Source organism: Enhydra lutris, unplaced genomic scaffold (genome assembly GCF_002288905.1).
Source record: "Enhydra lutris kenyoni isolate GAN:26980312 unplaced genomic scaffold, ASM228890v2 scaffoldscaffold36, whole genome shotgun sequence".
NCBI lineage: Eukaryota > Metazoa > Chordata > Mammalia > Carnivora > Mustelidae > Enhydra > Enhydra lutris.
Genome location: NW_019154120.1, coordinates 14,316,148 through 14,337,500, shown reverse-complemented (window position 1 = coordinate 14,337,500; position 21,353 = coordinate 14,316,148). Strand labels below are relative to the sequence as shown.

General features: G+C 35.6%; 1 protein-coding gene across 7 annotated transcripts in view; it reads left to right on the top strand.

Moving 5' to 3' along the window:
• LOC111154240 (KIAA1468 ortholog) overlaps positions 1 to 19,185 on the top strand; it is a 114,202-nt gene extending 95,017 nt beyond the window's left edge. For 5 of the 7 annotated variants that reach the window (XM_022513728.1, XM_022513727.1, XM_022513724.1 and 2 more), the window contains 4 exons: positions 3,217 to 3,333; positions 8,248 to 8,336; positions 11,693 to 11,763; positions 17,463 to 19,185. In XM_022513728.1, coding sequence (XP_022369436.1) covers positions 3,217 to 3,333; positions 8,248 to 8,336; positions 11,693 to 11,763; positions 17,463 to 17,583 — 398 coding nt within the window. In that variant the 3' untranslated portion in view covers positions 17,584 to 19,185. Of the gene's footprint in view, positions 1 to 3,216; positions 3,334 to 8,247; positions 8,337 to 11,692; positions 11,764 to 17,462 lie in introns of those variants that run through there. The other 2 variants (XM_022513729.1, XM_022513730.1) reach the window with 2 other exon arrangements.
• Positions 19,186 to 21,353: the final 2,168 nt, after the last annotated feature.

The window sequence follows — 21,353 nt, the reverse complement described above, 5'->3', positions numbered from 1 at the left end:
ACACTTACTGAGCTACAGAAACATAATCCCCAAGTGATTTTTTAATGGGTAATGTTGATGACATGAGAAAATAGCGATATTTCATGATTAGTTAACAGGAAAAGATTTGGCATTTTAGCTAGCAATAGGGATAGTTCCACATACCGTAACATCGGATTTATAGGCGATTCTAGTAAAAACTGTAAAGTTACTTTGACCAGCTTTATTGAGGCTGTCATTGTTCTGAAGTGGAGAGACTTAAGTCCTGGCTTTTAGATCAAGGAATTGGCGAAGTAGGCAATGAGCCTTTGGTGTGTGCCCATGTTGTTAAGTTAGTAACTCTCTAGAACATGGTCTAACCTTCTTATGCACATTCAAAAGAAAGGTTTATGCATCGCTGAGAAGAAAGACATTTTCTTTTTATAAAGGTCCCAAAATAACAAAGGTTGTCTTGGGAATATTGACGATAGATGTTCCACTGCTTGAATAGGTGTAATAAACCACTTGTTATCCCTGCGGCCTTCTACAATTTAATGTATACCCACAGATATGTCTTAACACAATCTTCTTTCACATTCTGGTACAACCAGATTTTTTTTCCCCATTTAAGACAAAAAAACCTCTTGTTTTCTTTTGTACTTATTGCCCAGTGGCTTTCGTTTTACTTTAAAACTTTACCCTGAGGACTTTAATGTACTATGTTAATAATTTAGTGGTAGAGTAGAAGTCATCTTGACAAGAATTCCATACTGATACCCATCTTTATTTATAGACCGTTGCTTTTTAGGAGTTTAGAAGAAGGTGAGAGAATTGTTGAGTTGTAGTATCTTCCTGGAGTGGCATTTTGGGTATTCGTCATTCTATTTCTTAGAGAACAGAAGCCAGTGGACTTTTTTTCTTTCCCAACTCCTCATTATCACGGGACATTTTGGTCTTGATTTTTTTTTCAGAGGCCATTGGTTTTATTTGGAACACAATTCAGTCTTTTGTTGTTGTTTCTTTTCAGCTTTTTTACTTTATAAAGCCCTCTGAAAATGTTCAGTCATATGCTGGAGATTTTCTTTTTTTTTTTTTTTTTTTTTTTTTAAAGATTTTTATTTATTTATTTGACAGAGAGAGATCACAAGTAGACAGAGAGGCAGGCAGAGAGAGAGAGAGAGAGAGAGGGAAGCAGGCTCCTTGCTGAGCAGAGAGCCCGATGCGGGACTCGATCCCAGGACCCTGAGATCATGACCTGAGCCGAAGGCAGCGGCTTAACCCACTGAGCCACCCAGGCGCCCCTACTGGAGATTTTCTAACATGGCAATTTTACATTTCAGATTAGTTGGGGTTTTTTTTTTAGAAGTTCTTTATTTCAGTTCTGAGCCCATTTACAAAAAGAAAGGATAAGATTCCCTTTACTTTGGCTGTTGGATCTACCCCAAATATTTTTGGAAAGTTTATTGAAATCAATTTTTATAAAGTCTCCTATGGATTGATTTTGTTTGTAGTGTAGACTCTGTCTAATCTGCCCTTAAGCAAAAGGCTTCTGCAACGACCTTATGTTATACATTTTCCTATTTTCTTTGCACACTGAAGGTCAGTTGTAGAATTATGTATATCTTGGTTAGTAAATCTTTTAACCATCTTTTCCATCTGAGGAGTTATCAGTTAAATAAATTAATTGCTACAGATACGGTAGCTAGGATACTATGTATGTAATGAAATGTTGAATTCTGGAGTAAATTTTCGTCTATCTTCTGAGCTTTAGGAGGCTCTTAGATCAAGAGCCTTTAATTGGCTCTAGAGTTTAATGTAACTTATATAGATTTGTTTTCTAGTTAAGCAACTTTAAGGGGTTATTGTGCAGTATGGTTATTGAGTTTCTGAGAAAAACATTAAGGAAAGGATTACTTGCTTAGGAGGTCAGAAAAGGAGCAGAAGGAATAAAGAGGCATGTGTCAATAGAAAAAGAAGTTCAAGGAACATTCTGAAGGCTGAGGGGAAGTGAATCTCAAAGATTCTCTAGAGAGACTGTCTTAGAGCCACCATTTTGTTGAGGCCTAAGCGTGCCAGTTAGTGAATTGGAGTTTCAGTGAATTCAGTGGGAAATCAATGAATGTTTGAAGTTTTTGTCTCCCAGTTTTTTTCGAGAGCTCCTTTTAAGTATCTTGTTATTAATTTTGATAAGTCAAAATACCCTAAAAATGGCCATTGTTAATTCATAGTTTTCATGGTTGGTTTGTTTGTTTCATTTTTGGGCCATTTACTAACATAAGTGTAAAACTTGTGATTATAATGTCAGTTAATTAGGAAGCAGGAGGTTTTTCTAGGGGAATATTGTGGCTTTCACATATTTCTCATACATAAACTCAATGTAAACATGAAAGAAGTCACTACAGTTGGTCAGAAGTATGTGCTTATGAGTGGTGTTTTGGGTTCCCTAACCAAGCAGAGATTAGAAAGGGGCCCTGTGAGCAATACTTTAATAGTCACTAGGCCTGCAACCATTTCTTCAGGGAACCCTGGTTTTATTGGGAAGTGGTATTTAGGAAACACAGTTTTAGGCCCTAGAGGTGCTTATTGCTACTGCATTGGATACTGTTTCTTGGGCCATCACTTTTATTTTAGTGTTTTTGTTTATATTTTTGAAATTTTATCTTATTCATTGAGACAGAAGGTGATATTGAGCCCTTTGAGTGACTCGAACTAAACCATCGGTGCTATTTGACATTGGTCTTTCTAAGAATTTGAGAAACTAAAGCTAAGAATTGTTTTATGGAGTGAAATAATTTGATATTGAAAAAGAATAAGTATACTGTATTTGTCCTTTGTTTAGTAGCAGTGATAATACCTGATTTTTAGAAAGAAACTTAATTGTAAAGATAATAATAACACAAGAGGTCAATTGTTTACATTTGTTTATTTGGTTTTCATCTTTCAAATTGGGAAATTTAATTTCAGTGAGGCCAAATAACCTGTAGACACCCTCATATTTAGGTTATAGTGACAGTGCTATGGTCTTTTCCTTCCAAATGTTATTCTGAAATAACATACTTTCCTTTCTAGTAAGAAAAAGTAAGTGAAGGATTTGAAATCATCCAGAATTAAAATGAAATTTTAAAAATTTTAAAATGAAAAAAATTTTGTTTAATGTATGAGTATAGTATGAGTTTTATGTTTAATTTATGAGTATTTTTGTTTAATGTATGAGTATAGTGTGTGCAGAAATCTAACAATTTCTTTTTCTTTTTTCAGTTGTTATACCACACTTGCATAAGTTAGCCTTGGTGAACAATTTACAAATTGTGGATTCTAAAAGACTGGATATTGCTACCCATCTTTTTGAAGCCTACAGTGCACTTTCCTGTTGTTGTATCCTTGCTTTATTAATGTGTATCTATATTTATATAACCATTCTTACAGTGAACCTCTTTTGTTAAAGTTTGAAAGGTAATATTTTTTTCTTCAACTTACATAATGGTTATAGAAAATTAAAATTTGGTTTGACTTGCCCCACCACATATTCTAGCCACTCCTAATTTTAAAAGATGATTTTAAATCCTCTGTGCTTATATGTTCTATAATTTTGAAACACTGACAAAAGTTTTATCTATGTTAATTGGCAATGTAACTGAGCAAGAAATGAGTTATAGCTGAAGCTTCTCTTAATCAAAAGGAAGGAAGCATTGTATGTGTTCTGGCATTTAGGTTTCTCAATGAATGTTTAACCATCTGTATCCTGTGAAATGCTATGGAGAGATATCACTCTCCATAGCGTGGAGGCATAGTGCCGACATGGCTGATCACCTCCAGTGATGGTGCAACTGAAGGAAAACTCAAAGGTCATCTAACCCATGTCAACCACTACATTTTATTAATGATTAAACTTAAATGATTAAACTAAAGCTTAAAGCCATTAGTGACTTCTTCTGTTTTTCATAGTTGAAAGCAAAACTGTGACTAGAACAAAGAACTTTAGCTGTCCTGTTACATGTTCTCTTTACTATCCTTGACCTAGTAAAATAAAACGAAGAAGGAAGTAAAAATAAAGATGGGCAGAGTGAGCGCCAGCTTCTCTGCTCTCCCATTAAAAGGCAGGCGAGGTCAAGAAAGAGGAAATGAGAGATTGAAAAAGGAGTGAAAGGCTGAATATGCAAACAGAACTATAAAAGTATAGGCTAGACAACACACTCAGAGAATTCTGATTGTAACAGAAAAAATTACAGTAGAGAGAGGTTCCTAGGAGAAAACAGAGGACAAAGGAAGGTTCAGGATTAATATTTATTGTTCCATAGTATTATATACCAGTTTGAGGTGATAAGTCAAGTGAACAAGTCATTTTAAATGAAATATATATGTTCCAAAATACCACTGATTGGCACTGGATTCTTGACTGGAACATTCTAGTGGGAGGTCTTAATTTGAACAAATGAAGCAGGGAAAGTAGAAGCATAGAGCTGTTAAGGAGCTGTTTGTCCTTTGGGATATGTTAAAACTTGAGGTTGGATGAGTATTTGAGAGCATTTTATTTTTAGGAAACGACTGTAGATTACCTGTTCATGTGGATGATGTAAACTGTGTTTTTTATAATACAGATTATAAAGTGGCAGAGACACCATATTTTGGTAATTTTGTACTTCGACTATCCATATATCTTCTCTAAGTTTATTTCTACTAAAAGGAGAACTTACTATTATTCTTGATTTATCTTGTTGGCATTTTCTACTTAGAGAAGATAGAGGAAGCAAAAAGAGGAAGTGATATTCTGAACTGGCAAGGAAGAACTCTTTACTAATGGAGAAGTAACAAGACTCTTTCAAGAAAGTAATAATGGCATGTCAAAGTTTGTGTTCCAAAGCAAAAAAATACTGCTATGTTTAATAATTTCCCTAGACTTTGTGAAAATAGATGTTTAGAAACTGAAGCAAAAAGTTATGTATAACCTTGTATAGCAGAGAGTTTCTAAAGGAGTATGCCTCAAGGGAAACTAGAAGGTCAAAAGATCAAAAATTGTAGCTATATAAAACCAGATATTCCAAGTAGGCAAGGCAGTGGCTTCTAAAGCACATAGAATCTGTATAGAAAGAATGTTATTATGTGTTTAAGTGTGCTCACAATATAGAATAAATATAATTAAGTCTTTACACCAATACAGTAAAGGGAAGAACATCTGAACAATAGACCCACTTCAGTTACTTAAAAGTGTTAGTTCTACATGAGTCATAATGTGTACTTTTGTCAACAGAGTGCAGTCTGGCCACAATAAAATCACATTGTTCTATGATCCAAATCTGTTCTGAGGTTCCATTGAATTCTGAGTTGATAGAGCACAAGAATATTCCTTTCAACACTGACATCATACTTTAATAAGGACATGGAAAAACTATAGCTTTTAACATTAAGTATAGTAATAAGTCAAAAAGTCATGTTTTTAAAAAATTCAAAGGAATTTAGAAATGTTTAACCCAAAGAAGAGCTAGCTTAGGGATGAAAAAATAATTCAAAAATTATTTTAAATGTTACGTAGAAGCAAGTTTAGGCATACTGTGTAACTCAGGTATAGAGCTAACACTAATAAGAAGGTTACAAAGAGTCTGATTTTATAAGAAAAACTTTCTGGGGGCGCCTGTGTGGTTCAGTCAGTTAAGCATATACCTCTTGATTTCAGCTTGGGTCATGATCTCATGGGTCACGGAAGCCCTGTTGGGCTCTGTGCTCAGCAGGGAGTCTGCTTCTCTCTGTCTCCCTCTCCTTCTGTCCCTCTGTGCGCTTTCTCTCTTAGAATAAATAAGTCTATCTTTAAAAAAGTCTTTTTAAGAAAAACTTTCTAATTTAGCTATTTAAAAACGGAGTGATCTAAACTATGACTGTCCTGTCATTATTAGCAGTTAGAGGGTTTATGGCCATCATTCACAGATGAGATAGGATAATATAATATCAGATAGGAACAAATGAGCTCTTTAAGTTTCCAACCCTGAAGAAAGATTGTGTGATTCCATAGGGAAAAGGTATAACCGAACAGTGAGTAGAAAGAGGAGGAGATGTAACTATTTACCTCCAGATAAGGCCATCTACAGCTTCTTAATCCATGCCCATATTTCTCTAGATCAGACTTTTTTTTTTTTTTTTGAGAGAGTGAGAGAGTGTGAGCCAGGTAGGGGAGTGGTGCAGAGAGAAAAGGAGAGAGAAGCTTAAGGAGGCCCCACAGCCAGTGGATAGCCCAATGCAAGGCTTGGCTTCATAACCCTGATTAGATTGGTTTCATAATCATGACCTGCGCTGAAGTCAAGATTCAGTGGCTTAACCAACTGAGCCATCCAGGCACCCCAGTCAGACTGTTAACTACTAATTGAAGGGTCTCTCACAGTTACATGTTGGTGGTGCTTTCCCAAGATCTAGAGAACAAGACTATATAGCCATTATGTTGCAGCCCTCTCTAGGACTATAGGGATTAGTTCAACCAAATGATGTCTATATTTTTAGTCCTTCTAAATAATAAGTCACTCATTATAGGAGTCTTATTTACAAACAGTATTCAAAATTGTATTTGTTTTATGTTTATTTAGGTCATAAATATATATTTGTTTCCAAGATTTTATGTATTTGAGAGAGAGAGTGAGAGCAAACAAGCACAGGCTTGGAGAGAGGGAGAAGCAGAAGCAAACTCCCCACTGAGCAGGGATCCCAATGCGTGGTTCCATCCCAGAACCCTGGGATCATGACCTGAGCCAAAGGCAGACACTTAACTGACTGAGCCACCTAGGCGCCCTGGTCATAACTGCACTTTTAAGGCAAAAATTATGTATTAATACTGATTTTTTTTAATTAATGAAATTCATTATAACTTTTTTTTTTCAAAAAGACTAGTTAACTCATCTTTATAAGGGAACTCACTTACCTGCATTTTTCACTTCAATATGGTATATATAATACTAAATAAGAATTATTTTTAAATGGCTAACAACTATGATAAGCTAAGAATGTGCTGTGAATAAACAAAGGGAAATGTTTTCTTGAGAAAAATATCTGCTTTCTTCATCCCTTTGAATGTCAGGATATCAACTAAAATTCTGAAGTGACCACCAAATATAACTAGTACTAAACCTATGTTACTATAGTAAAAGTTCTCTTATCCAATTCAATTAGGACCAACAGTAGACCAGTTTAATAGGATGGTTAAAGAAGGAAATCAAGAAAATGGTTTATATAACTTACTTTAACTTAAAATACATAATCTTTCCTTTACCAATCTTTCGATGTGGGACTGAGGTCTTTCTTTTGTGTGAGTCTGCTTCGTAGACTTAAATATTATCTTTGTTAGATAAACCTCACCCATAATATAATTGTGATTTTCAGTTTAAGTTTCTTTTTTTTTTTTTTTTTTAGATTTTATTTATTTATTTGACAGAGAGAGAGATCATAAGTAGGCAGAGAGGCAGGCAGAGAGAGAGGAGGATGCAGGCTCCCCGCTGAGCAGAGAGCCTGATGCGGGGCTCGATCCCAGGATCCTGGGATCATGACCTGAGCTGAAGGCAGAGGCTTAACCCACTGAGCCACCCAGGCGCCCCAGTTTAGGTTTCTTTAAAGAGGATTCAGAAACATTTTTAATACTGGGTATAGACCTTTTTTAGTTTTTTTATCTTTTTCCTAATCTTTTTTTTTTTTTTTAAGATTTTATTTATTTATTTGACAGAGAGAGATCACAAGTAGACAGAGAGGCAGGCGGAGAGAGAGAGAGAGGGAAGCAGGCTCCCCGCTGAGCAGAGAGCCCGATGCGGGACTCGATCCCAGGACCCTGAGATCACGACCCGAGCCAAAGGCAGCAGCTTAACCCACTGAGCCACCCAGGCGCCCCTCTTTTTCCTAATCTTTTACAGTTGTTTCACCCAGACATAATTAAATAGCACCATTTTAAGCAACTGGCCTTTACCAGTTCTTTTAAACTTTTCAACTTAGTTGTCATGGAAACATTAATTTTCTTACTTTTCATACTCATTTAAGCTTCCAACTAAATTACACGATTTAATTTTTACACTTATCACATGCGTTTACATAACGTAATTAAATTATGTAGTGTTACAATAATGAAGACCACTGACATAAAGGGATTTGTGGGGTTAAACACAATTGACTCTTGGTAAGTGATTAACTCAACAAATGAGAATCATGCTTGAGGGAAACCTGTTTGCTCTAAGTGATCTGCATGCCTTAGGCATCATTTTTATTATTTTGTTGTTCTTTTGGAAATACGTTTGGTTTTTAATTCCCTTAACTGCCTGTCTCAAGTCATTTCAGAGGATTTAATGGTTAATCACTTTTTACCTGGTCTCAGATGTTTACGGACTGACATGGAACATCTTTCTCCAGAGCATGAGGTAAGCCTCCATGATGACTAAGCCGCTGTGATTATCTGTGCCGGCTTCATATGTTTTACTGTCTCCTCTACAGACTTGCACTCTTTATGTGAGGCACGATTATGATACGTTGTGCTTAATTCTTTTAAATCTAGTGTAGGGTCATTTTACAGCTTTACTTACTGGTTAGGAGATCTTGAAAAACTCCATTAACATCTTCGATCCTCTGTTTAATTCTGTATAGTTGGGATTACATGCTGTCATTCACTGAATGTAATTAGAATCTCATGAGCTAATGTACATGAAATGCTTTTTAATCTGTAAAATGCTAATGCAATTGGATCTCTGACCATTAACTTTCTTAGAAGCCAAGTTTGCGTTTTCTGTCTCACATTTCCTTATAACTCTTTTATTCTGTTTGTCTTCTTGTTTCCTCCAAAACCATTTATCATTTATTTCCTATTCTGTATTTTCAGCCTGTTTTATCAACCATTATCATGGTAGGTTTGTTTTTTTTTTTTCTGTTTTTCCAGCTTTTTACAGAGGAAGCTTAGATTATTTACTTTTAAACTTTTCTTTTCCGATACATGAATTTAAGGCTCTGTGTATTCCTTTAGCCACATCCTGTGCATTTGCTACATTGTATCTTCATTATCATTCAGTTCAAATTGGATTCTCATTTCTCTTATTAATTGATCCATGGGTTTTGTTTAATAAGGTAAATTGAGATTTAATTCTCCTATGTTTTTATCAGTTTTTTGTGGTCTGCTTCTTCTGTTAGCTCTTAAAATACCTATTAAAATTATGATTGGGAATTACCATTTTCTCTGTGCAGTTTTTTCAATCTTTGCTTGGTATATGTGTAGGTGCCTTCTGTCAGGTTGAGGAGGCTCCTTTTATTGTCAGCTGGTTGATGTTTTATCATGAAGGAGTCTAGAATATTGTCAGATGTTTTTTTTCTTCCCTAGTTGAGAAGATTACGTGGTTGTTTCTTTTAATCTCTTGATTCATTGTTTTACACTAATGGATTCTTGGACATTAAATCAACCTTTGTATTCTTATACTGAATCTACAATAAATTCTTACAATAAATAACCACTTAGTTATGGTGCATAATTCCTTTTATATGAAGTTAAATTTGGTTTGCTAGCATTTTGTTGAGGATTTTTGCATCCAAGATGAAGGCTAAGCCTGCAGGACAGAAGAAATGATGTTTTAAGCCATATTTCACCACTCCATTAGGGTAGATTGGACTGAAAGTAGGAGTGGTTAAAAGTTGTTCAAAGGATCAGACTCCCAGATTCCCTTTCCGACTTTGGTAGAATTCTGGAGCTTTACTTTCTGAACTTGGGTTATATCACATGTAGCTGAGAACAGGAATGAGTGCTATAACGAGAAGGGGGAAATTAAGTGAAGGCAGAATGATGGGAAACTTTGTTATCTTTCCCCTTCTTGGGTCCAAAAATGCTGGTAGTCGGGATTATACCCATAGGGGAAGAAGATAGTTTGTTTGTGCCCAATTTACCTTAAAGTGAAGTTACTCGTGCATGAAAAAAATTGTAATCAGCACTTTAGTGCCCCAGTCTTTTTTTTTTTTTTTAAGATTTTGTTTATTTATTTGACAGAGAGAGAGAGATCACAAGTAGGCAGAGGGGCAGGCAGAGAGAGAGGGGAAGCAGGCTCTCTGCTGAGCAGAGAGCCTGATGTGGGGCTCGATCCCAGAACCCTGAGATCATGACCTGAGCAGAAGGCAGAGGCTTAACCCACTGAGCCACCCAGGCACCCCAGTGCCCCAGTCTTTAGTGGACATCCCAGGACCACCAACCATTTGAGGAAAACCCTCTAACATCAGAGACAGAGATGAAAACATACATGCAAGAAAGAGGGTACTGGAGGAAACAGACAATTCAGGGAGCAGAAGAAAAAGTACAAAAACGCAATAAAGCAGAAACTAGCTAAACAAACAAAATCTATAATCTGTGAGATGAGAGAGTGGAAAATCAGAAAAGATTCAAAAAGGATTAATCTAGATCTAACATGCATATGACAAAAGTCTCATTTGTAACCAAAGTCCTTACTATAATCTGCAAGGCAATCTAAGATCTGGCTCTCTCCTCCTTCACATCTCAGACCTCATCTTCTAGAACCCTTTTCTTCGCTCACTCTGGATCCACCAGTCTGGCCTCCTTTCCTAGAATGTGATAGGCGTACTCTGACCTAGATGGAGCCTTTGCTCAGCCTTTTCCTGGTGTCTAAAACACTTGTTCCTTCATCTGCTTCAGGCTTTTCCTTAAATGTCATTTCCATGAAGACTGCTTGGGATACCTCCATGTAAATTGTAACATTCTTCACCTTGGCCTCCTAGTACCCTATATTTTATTCAATACTCTTTCCAAAGCCCTATCACCTTCTAATATACTACATAACTTACCTATTTTTTATATTTATTTTCAAGAAAATGCTCTCCATAAGGTGGGAATGCTCTCTGTTTTGTTTGTGCATTCTTTGTATCTAAAAAAGTGCCTGGAACATAGTAGGTGACAGTAAATATTTGTTGTTTAGTGACCTCCATGCCTGAACATGGGCCAGGAATATTCAGGAAGACATTCAGTTTCTGGTGTGGTTACCAGCTTAGAGGAGCTGCTTAGATCCCTCCATCCTTTCCATCACTCACTCAGTCTCCCTGAAAAAATGATGTTAACTCTTAGGTGCCCATTGTATTCCCAGTTACACTTTAGTAACCACAGACTTATACCTGGTCCCTGCTTTAGACATTAAAATAGAGCATCTTACTATTTGCAACGTGGAGAAAGCAATGCAGCTTTTACTGGGAAAAATGTGTGTGATCATGGAATATATATATGTTAAATGTGTAGATGTACACCAATTTTATTTTTACCATTAGATGGTAGGAAAAACTAAGGGAGAATTGAAGTCAGAGTTAGGAAGGTTAGTGAAAATTAAAATCAGTTATTAGGTTATATGATTGAGGTCCTTTTTTTTTTTTAAAGATTTTATTTATTTGTTAGAGAGAGAGAGAGAGAGATCATAAGTAAAGAGGCAGGCAGAGAAAGGGGGGGAAGCAGGCTCCCTGCTGAGCAGAGAGCCTGATGCGGGACTTGATCCCAGGACCCTGAGATCATAAATGAACCAGAGGCAGAGGCTTAACCCACTGAGCCACCCAGACGCCCCTGATTAAGGTCTTTTAAAACTATTTCTGCACGTAATATAGCAATCTAATGTGAATTTCTTTAACAAAGTGACTGCTAAAACTTGATACTTTTAATTAACACTAGTTTGTGGTAATACTAAAAATTAAATTAAAAAGTTTAGATTAAATAATGGTATTTCACTAAAGTCATTTTTTTTTTAATCAGGTCATTTTAAGTTCCATGATAAAAGAGTGTGAACAAAAAGTAGAGAACAAGACTGTCCAAGAGCCTCAAGGGTAAGACATTAATTTTCTTTTTAAGACTTTATATTGACCTTAATTTCTCTATCTAAATTTTCTATAGATAGGTATGGTATTTTATTTTGTGTTACTCTTTAGTCACTTTTGGAAGGTAAGAAAATTATTTAAATCAGTGGTTATCAAATGCTAGTTTATAAACCATGTATCAGAATTATCTGGGGAATTTAAAATTTACATCTCTACCCGTGCTCTGTGCCATCCTCTCAACAGTCTGATTCAGCCTAGGGATCTGTATGTTTAAAAGCTAAAGACAATGGGATAGGTAGCCAGATTTGGGAATCACTGGTCAAAATAGTTTCTTAGAAATTTATGACAAGAATTATAAGGTGTAACTTGATTCACTGCGTAAAGGATTGTAAACTTGTGAATGTTCTCCTAACCAAACTAACTTGAATTCGAAGATTCATTGAAGTTAAAATACAAGCACAGATGTGGAAGAGTAAAGGTGGGCATTCAGGAGAGGAAGTAATTTACAGATAGACTGTGTGTACTCTTACCTCTTATTGATGTAACCTTGAGCAGTTAATCTTAAGTGGACTCTGTTAGGCATAAAAAGCTCAAAGGTTTTTCCTTTATAAAGGTGACTACTAGGAATAAGTGTGTCATCCTATCAGGCTAGGTACCCAGACACACACTTATCTCTTCACACCCCCAACTTCTCCCACACACACGTACACATCCAGTTTTTTACTTCTTACTGTGTGTCAGAGCCCTTTCTTGAGCCTCCTGGGATGTTAGAACTTTCCTACCATTGTAGCCATGGAGAGTTAAAACAGTAAAAGTACTTCGATAGACTTCAGTTCCAAACACATAATCCATAAAATTAATGCCAAAGCAAATGCTTCTGTTCATTTGTCATACATTTAGTGTTAAGATTATCTGATGCCTTATCAGTTGAAAATGTAAAAAGTTTGGGTACAAAATTAAGAAGAAGTATATGTGAAATGCATTCTAAATGAAATTTCATTAATTAGCATGCAGGAATTAAGAAAGAGAAAAATACCTTCATACTTCCCAAGATTGTTTCAGTTATATGAACGTCCTTTAAAAAAAGTTTATTTTTATAATCATATTTTCCCATTACTCAAATCTTCTATATTATTTTTTTAAACTTTTAGGTAATTTCAAATAAGCACAGAATAAATTATGTAGTGAATTCCCATGTACTCATCCCTCAGCTTCAGTAATTATCAACTCATGGTCAATTTTATTTCATCCATCCCCCTCCTATATTCCGGTATGCATTTCTGAAAGACCAATGCTATTTTTTAAAACATAAACATAATGTCATTAAAACCAAAATAACTACTTCTTAATATTATCAGTTATCTGGCCTGTGTTTAAATTTCTGATTGTTTTATAAACGTCATTAGCAATTTGTTGTTTTTTTTCTGTATAGTCTGTTTCTTTGAGTCAGGATCCAGAATTCCATTCATTGCAACTAATTGACATGTCTCTTCAGTCTCTTTTAATCAGTAGGTTCCCCTTCTATTTCGTTTTTTTCTTCATGTACTTATTGAAGAAATTGAGTCTTTGTTCTGTAGAGGTCCCCACTGTCTGAATTTGGCCGATTGCATTTCCCTCTTGTTGTTTTAACATGTTCCTCTGTATTTCCTAAATAAATTTGGTGGTTGGGTCTAGATCTAGAGGCTTCACCATATTCAGGGCATGTTTCTTTATTTTGCAAGACTGCTTCGTAGGAGGAGGTGTGTTTTCATCGTGAGGGAGACAGTGTCTACTTCTCTCTTTGTTTCAGTGGTATTAGCATCTGTTAATGATCAGTACCTGGCTGTACTAATTGGTTAACTATTACTAAATACATTACTCTAATTCTGTCATTCCTTCTTCATTTGTGAGCTAGAATACTTCAGGGAAGAAACCTTCCCCCATATGTACTATATGTACTACGATTACCCAGTGATACAGTTTTTTATGGTAAAGGCAAGGTAAATGTTCAATTCTTTCTCTTTACTTACCAGTTTTCTAAAATAATGAATTGATTCATCTTCTGATGGTGACTAGTTAGGTGTTTTTTTTTTGCTCAAGTATCATAAACTCATGTATTTTCAAATACCTGATACAATTCAGTGTATTGCATTTAGTATCTTTTGATGTCCAAATTATCCCACCTTTGGCCATTGTAAGGCTTCTCAAGTTGACTTCCCAAGTCCTTTCGACATTAATTTGCAAAATGGAATGGTATGGAGGGAGAGAGAAACATTCTAGGATATAAATAGTTTTGAAGATCAGTCAGGTATAAGAGGTTCTGCAGATGCAGAATAAGAAATGGCAACTGGTTTGATATGAGTTGCAAAAGAAAGATCTGAGATTTCCTTGAAAACTTGCAGGAAAGAGACAGTATTACCTTACAAGGCAGCCCATTTCTTTTTTAACAACTCTATTTTTTACAGATTACTCTTATCCTGAGTTAGTCTCCCTTCCTATTACGTTTCCTCTCTAAAGTAGGTTTCATCATCTGGCAGAGAGATGGGGGGTTGTTAAGACCCCTTTGTAAAACTGATAAAAATGTAAACTTTCTTTTCAGAAAAAAATGCTGTAATGTAATGGTTCTCTGTTGGAAAGCTTTGTGTAAAGTAGATGCCTGTATCCTTTATACAGTATGGAAAGAATCAGAATAACTGGGGTTAGGACAAGACATCTGTATTTTCAGTACTTCTCCAGGTGACTGTGATGTATATTAATAGAGCTATACAAATATATACAGCTATGCAGATATATATTTATATCTAATTTTTTACATGTAACATTGGTATCTGTTAAGTCTTCTGAATCTACTCTTCTCCAGACTGAACGTCCCAGACACTTTAACATCTTTGTTGCCCTCTGGTTAGACTATCATTAAAACTTGATAATACTCGGGGCGCCTGGGTGGCTCAGTCATTAAGCGGTTGCCTTCGGCTCAGGTCATGATCCCAGGGTCCTGGGATGTAGTCCCTCATCAGACTCCCTGCTCAGCAGGAAGGCTGCTTCTCGCTCTCCCACTCCCCCTGCTTGTGTTCCTTCTCTTGCTGTGTCTCTCTTTGTCAAATAAATAAATAAAATCTTTAAAAAAAACAAACTTGATAATACTCAAGTATTATCTGACCCATGCATCCTGTTTTTCTCAATGCAAACTAAAATCATACTTACCTTTCAGCTTACAGTATTGTTCTACAGAAAGAAAACAAAACTGTAAACTTGGTACATTAAGGAAAGGCATTAGAGAAAATCTAGGACTTGAACTGGGATTTAAAGATTGTTTAGACACCAGATAGAAAGGAAGAGATAAGTTAAAAATGTTTCGAACACAAACTCAGCAGGCTTGATGCAGGGGGATCTAGAAATTGAGCGTTAATTGTTGGTTAAACACACACACACACACACACACACACACACACACACACGCGCACACACACACAAATAGATTGCTGTGTTTCTTGAATGCCAAGCACAATTTATCTTGTAGGTAGTAAGTAGCCATTGAAGATTTGTGAGAAGGGGTAGGATATGAAGAAGTGATTATTTCAGAAGTTAATCTGATCATGGAAGAAGACCAGATCTAAGACTTGGAATAATTCAGTTGGAAGGTATTGTCAGTGGAAATAAAAATAAATGATAGATGTTTCATAGAATAAAATCAGAGGATTTGATGATTGCTTTTATTATTTTTTTTAAGTTTAATTTATTTAATCTCTACACCCAGTGTGAGGCTCCAACTCATGACCCCAAGACCAAGAGTCACATGCTCTTCTGACTGAGCCAGCCAGGCACTCCTGGTGATGTGTTTTAGATAGAAGACAGGGAGCCATTATATTCGCTGTGGGGAGGAAAGGAAAATGTTAAAACCACTAACAAATAAGGAAATAAAAACAGTGGATTATTTCTAAAGTTTGGAGGTAAAAAAGCTTCATGTTAGCTTATCTACAAACAACAGTAATAGAACACTTTTTCCAAACTCCTTATGGAGATGATACTTGAAACTTCAAGAGAAAGTTTCAATAGTGAGTTTTGTAATTGAAGAACAAGGAGCCAAATGCCGAAACTTTGGAGGATTACTTTGTGGGAAGAGAATGCAGCAGGAGACAAGGCGGAGGCCAGGTTGGTGTACTGGCCGAAGAGCTGTGGGGAGAAGAGATTTTAAAGATGGGAGTCATGATCTGGCATTTAACTTAGTAATTCACAGCGCACACCTTTAAGGACTAAGAAAACCAGAAGCGCTTGATGGCGGCACATACTTCATCTGCAGTTTCACTGGCCAGGTCCTGGGCTCCTGCACCTCGCCGTTCACTGCCCTTGACATGGTCAAACATATTCTCTCCTTTGGTCCTGCAAATGCAATCTGCAAATACAGATTGCCGCAGTAATCGCAATCTGTATTTTTCAGTTTGAGAAATTGAATCAGAGTAATCTAAAGCATATTGGCCAAGACTACAGGGCCAGCAAACTGGGTTTATTGTTGGATCACTGGAAAATTGCACTTGATCAGTGTTCTGTTTGGTATTATGATAAATTAGCAATCTTTAGTAGTTATTTAGATGTGTTTACTCCCTACACAGAAGGTTGTTCAAAAAGAAAGAAGAAATTGGGGCACCTGGGTGGCTCAGTGGGTTAAGCCGCTGCCTTCGGCTCAGGTCATGATCTCAAGGGTCTTGGGATCGAGCCCCGCATCGGGCTCTCTGCTCAGCAGGGAGCCTGCTTCCTCCTCTCTCTCTGCCTGCCTCTCTGCCTGCTTGTGATCTCTGTCTGTCAAATAAATAAATAAAATCTTTAAAAAAAAAAAAAAAGAAAGAAGAAATTGATTTTAAATTGTTGATTGAAACTAATGAAAGTGGCAGTTGAGGACATTGTGCCCTGTCCTCCCAAAAGTAATATGTCATAGGATTGTTATCAGAACAGTTTATAAAACCTCAGTGTGATTTAATATACTCATTTGTGAAAATAGGGATAGTATCTATCTTCCAGGGTTGCTATAAGAATTAAACGAAGTGATGGTGATGAGAAGAAGAGTAACTACTTATAGTTACAGCATGTTATTATGTGCCTGGCACTACTAATAAGCACTATGTACACTTGTATAATTCTTAATAGACCTGTGAGGTAGGTAATAGACTTATCTCCATTTTACAGATGAGAATTACTTTACAGATGAGATCATATAACTTGCCCAGGGTCACAAAGCTGCCAAATGACAGAGCCAAGATTCAGTCTCACTGCAGACTTGCTTCTAACCTCTATACCCTACTGTTTCCTTTAATATACACAACGAATGTGAAGCTCCTAACCTAGTAGGTCCATAGAAACTTCTGTCTGTAAATACTAGCTTCCCCTTTGTGATACCGGCTCAGAAGGTATTTATTAACATTATTACTACTGAAGAAATGAAAAAAATGGATATTCTAGTTTTTTTTGTTTGTTTGTTTGTTTTTTTTAAAGATTTTATTTATTTATTTGTCAGAGAGAGAGAGGGAGAGAGAGCAAGCACAGGCAGACAGAATGGCAGGCAGAGGGAGAAGCAGGCTCCCTGAGGAGCAAGGAGCCCGATGTGGGACTCGATCCCAGGACGCTGGGATCATGACCTGAGCCGAAGGCAGCTGCTTAACCAACTGAGCCACCCAGGCGTCCCGATATTCTAGTTTTTTAACTGCTTTACTTGAACTTTAAAATTTCTTTCCTAGCTCAATGTCAATTGCTGCAAGCTTGGTGAGTGAAGATACGAAGACCAAGTTCTTGAACAAAATGGGCCAGTTGACGACATCAGGTGCCATGTTGGCCAATGTGTTTCAGAGAAAGAAGTAAAAGCCGGAAGGAAGCCCCAGTAAACACTAAGATGGACTCAAGCAGACTGCTTCCTTGTACTTGAAGTACTTGCCTTTTTTATTTCCTTGTTGTATGTTCTTGCATTATAATTTTATCCTAACCTCCAAAGATATTTGCACTGCTTTTGATTATTGCTGTATATCTGTTAATTTTGGAGTTATAACTGTGGTGATAGAAAATTGGGTTTATAGTCTGTACCAAGTCCCTCTTCTATGTTCTTGTCTTTCGGAATAATTTTTTTTACACACACACACATATATATATATAGTGAAGAGTTGGTTTTTTTTTTTTTAATTTTTGGATGGGATATTAGCAAATATCTGTATTATACACTAAGCTATTACAATGGTACTTAAAATAATGTAAATTTGAAGTCATTGTTATAAAGTAATAAAAGTGGAGATTACTTAAGTATTTAAATTATGAAAGAATAATGCAGACTTTTTATTGTTTCTTAACTGACTAGAAAGAGCCACCAGCATTACTCTGTGCCTTTTGGACTTCAGTTTTTGTGTCTGTAGGAATTGTGTGCATTCCGTTCACACAGTATTTTATAATGCTGTGATGAATTTGAGTTACAGATCCTACAGTAAGTAGATTATAATGAAACCTTCCACATTTCAGAGCTCTCATGAATATTCTTTAAGTGCTATTCAAACCTCCCCAGCACTTACATGCATATAATGGACTTACCTGAGGAAAGACAGCACATAAACACAGGGGGTAGTAACCAAGGTGAATTTTGAAAACTGATATGTAGTAGATTTTAATACTCAAAAGTAAACGTAGGTAAGAAGAGCTAATAATTGTGAAATTCTTCCCCCAAATTTAAGTACACAGGAAAATATGGTTTGAATTTGAAATTTAACACTGACTTATATGAAATATTTTATTTAAAATATATTCTAATGATTTTGATTTCAGAGATTATCTTTTCATTCTCTGTGTTACAGAGAAGTACCGAAAAGTTAAGGACATTTGGGGGCTGCTTTTTTCCCTCTAAACTAAAACTGACATTAGCTAAATTACTGTTGGTTAGTTAACACCTTGTCCCTTACAGTCAGTGACTATTCTTGTGTTTGATATATATTACATAGAGTCTTAAGTCAGTGTACAGCTCCACTGGAATTGGACAGTTGTCTCTGCAGTAATGCAACTTGAAGTAGAAAAGAGTGGGACTGGACATAGAAGGGGATGATTGGTTTGAGGGGGTAATGTGAGGCCTTTTTGAAAAATGAATATTTTGGTAAAGAGAATTCTTGTTTGAGCACAGTTGATGCATATAGGCGATTCTCGTGTTTGTTGTATAAACTGTTTTAATACACTTGGAACATAGTTGGATTACATTCACTTCTGGAAAAGATAGCTTACCACACAGTCAAGCTTATAAAATGAGTTGCCATAAACAAAGCCATTTAAAAAGTTCATTCTGAAATTGTTTCTTTTACCTGTAGTGACACAATTGTTAAAATTAACTAGTCTTTCAGAAACTGTTGGATTCTAGGCATTCCTGAGAAATTGAAAGTGGCTACCTTTCATGTCAAAAATGTTGATCTATTATAAATAAAATGTTTTTGCATATTTGTTTTTGTTTTGTTTCTGGCTATGTGTATTTATTTTCATTTTGAAGCACTATATATTCTGTATCCAAGCAAAAGGAAATGAGAAAGAATGTATTCATTACAATGTACTATGTTATTTAAGGAATATAATTTATATAAATTACCTAGTTAATTTACTTTTACTAAAAAAAGATTGTTGCTCTAAAATGAATATATTTCAGAGACAGTTTAAAGGAACTGTTATGGCTCTCATTTGCTTTGAAATACAGTAAAATAAATATATTCGTTACCAAATGTATGAATATAAATATTTTTATTGTGATAATTTTTATCAGTTTGTGAATCCGTTTGTCTAAATGCTAGTGTTTTCTTTAAAAGGCAACATCTAGTAAGATACACAGTATATTTCAAGGGAGTCTCCCTTATTATGCTGTTAAGTATCTTAATGTCAGTAAGACATCATGTTTATTTTCACAATGATTTTTAAGGCAAACTATGATTCTTTAAAGACCAGATAGACTAATCACACTAATCTCTGAAACTGAGTGTGTTCTTCCAAAACTGGCCATAAAATCCCCATACTCACTCTTTTTACACAGAAATAAAAACAGTACAGATTTAAATATTTGACTTAACAAAAAACTAAGTTTGCAAAGTAAACTTGATTTAAAGCTAATTTGAAATTATGCCTGTGTTTCTAAAGCAAGCCAGAAATTAAAAATTTTCAGAAACTCAGAAATGCCATAGCTAGCAATTTTGCTGAATTACTCCAAGAACTATGCTTGAATGATAGCAGTATCTAACTTTGTATGTGGATGTCCTTCACTTCATTTGTTTGCACCAGTCACTCCTTCTGAGAGATTACTTTGCCGAACACCAAACAGACTTGCAGCCTGAATGGAATTATAAATAATTTTAATAGAGTCTCGATTCAAGTTGCTATCAAATTCCTTTTTTAACAGGAAAGAAATACTGGTTCAAATAAATAGTCTCTGATAAAGTTTGGGGGCGATGAAGTGGCTATGTATTGATTTGTCTTGTCATGATCCCAATTTTTAAAATAACCTATTTTAGACCATTATTTGAACTTTAAGGACAGAACTATCTCCAGACATCACCTTGTTGATCTTTGAACTGTGAGAGCTAACTACAGTGAACATTTTGTGCTAGTTACCAGTTCCTTAACTATTTTTGTATAAAGAATGTATGTTTGAAGAGTTTTGTAATTAGCGATTCTAATTCCAAAAATTCTCCAGATTGGCTAGGTCACAAAATTCCAACTTTGTCTTGGATGTTAACTCTTTTATAAGCAAACTATGAAATAAATTTAGCTTTTCATATGAATAGATATGTGTTTGAAAGTTCTCATGTAACTTTACAGTAAGCTTGTTTTCGTTACTATTTTATTTCAGTATGTTTAAAAAATAACAGATTAAAGGTGTTTGCTAGTAATAAAAATAATGTATCTGGTAGATTTCTGCATCTTGGCAAAATAATTGTATTTTAGGCTATTTTCACACTACAAATGGATGTTCTGCATGCATTTCGTCTATGGAATTTGCACTCCAGTCACAATCTCTGAGTGGCACATCAGTCTTTCAGATTTTCCCGTCAGAACTAACTACAGGAAACTTTGCCTTCTTTATAGTTTACTTTGTTTGCATGTTTAAGAAAAATCTTTAAAAATTCCTGTTCACTGTAAGACCACACCAATCATAAAGTACATGATAGATAATGTGAACTCAACACAATATAAGCTATAATATATAACTATACTGTATATAGTAAATGTATATTATATGTAATATATAAATATATATATTTAAGTGATAATATGTAAATAATTTTGATAGTATATAAATATTTCCTTTGGTTCAGGGTGGTGACAGATGTAATTTATTTACTTTCCTTAAGAGTCTTCAGTAATAGCTGTAAAATTCTGTCCAAAGCATATCTATATAGAAAAGTATATTATTGGGGTGCCTGGGTGGCTCAGTCGTTAAGGGTCTGCCTTAGGCTCAGCTCATGATCCCAGGGTCCTGGGATCGAGCCCCAAATCGGGCTCCCTCCTTGTCAGGAAGCCTGTTTCTCTCTCTCCCACTTCCCCTGCTTGTGTTCCCTCTCTCGCTGTATCTCTGTCAAATAAATAAATAAAATCTTAAGAAAAAAAAAAGAAAGAAAGAAAGA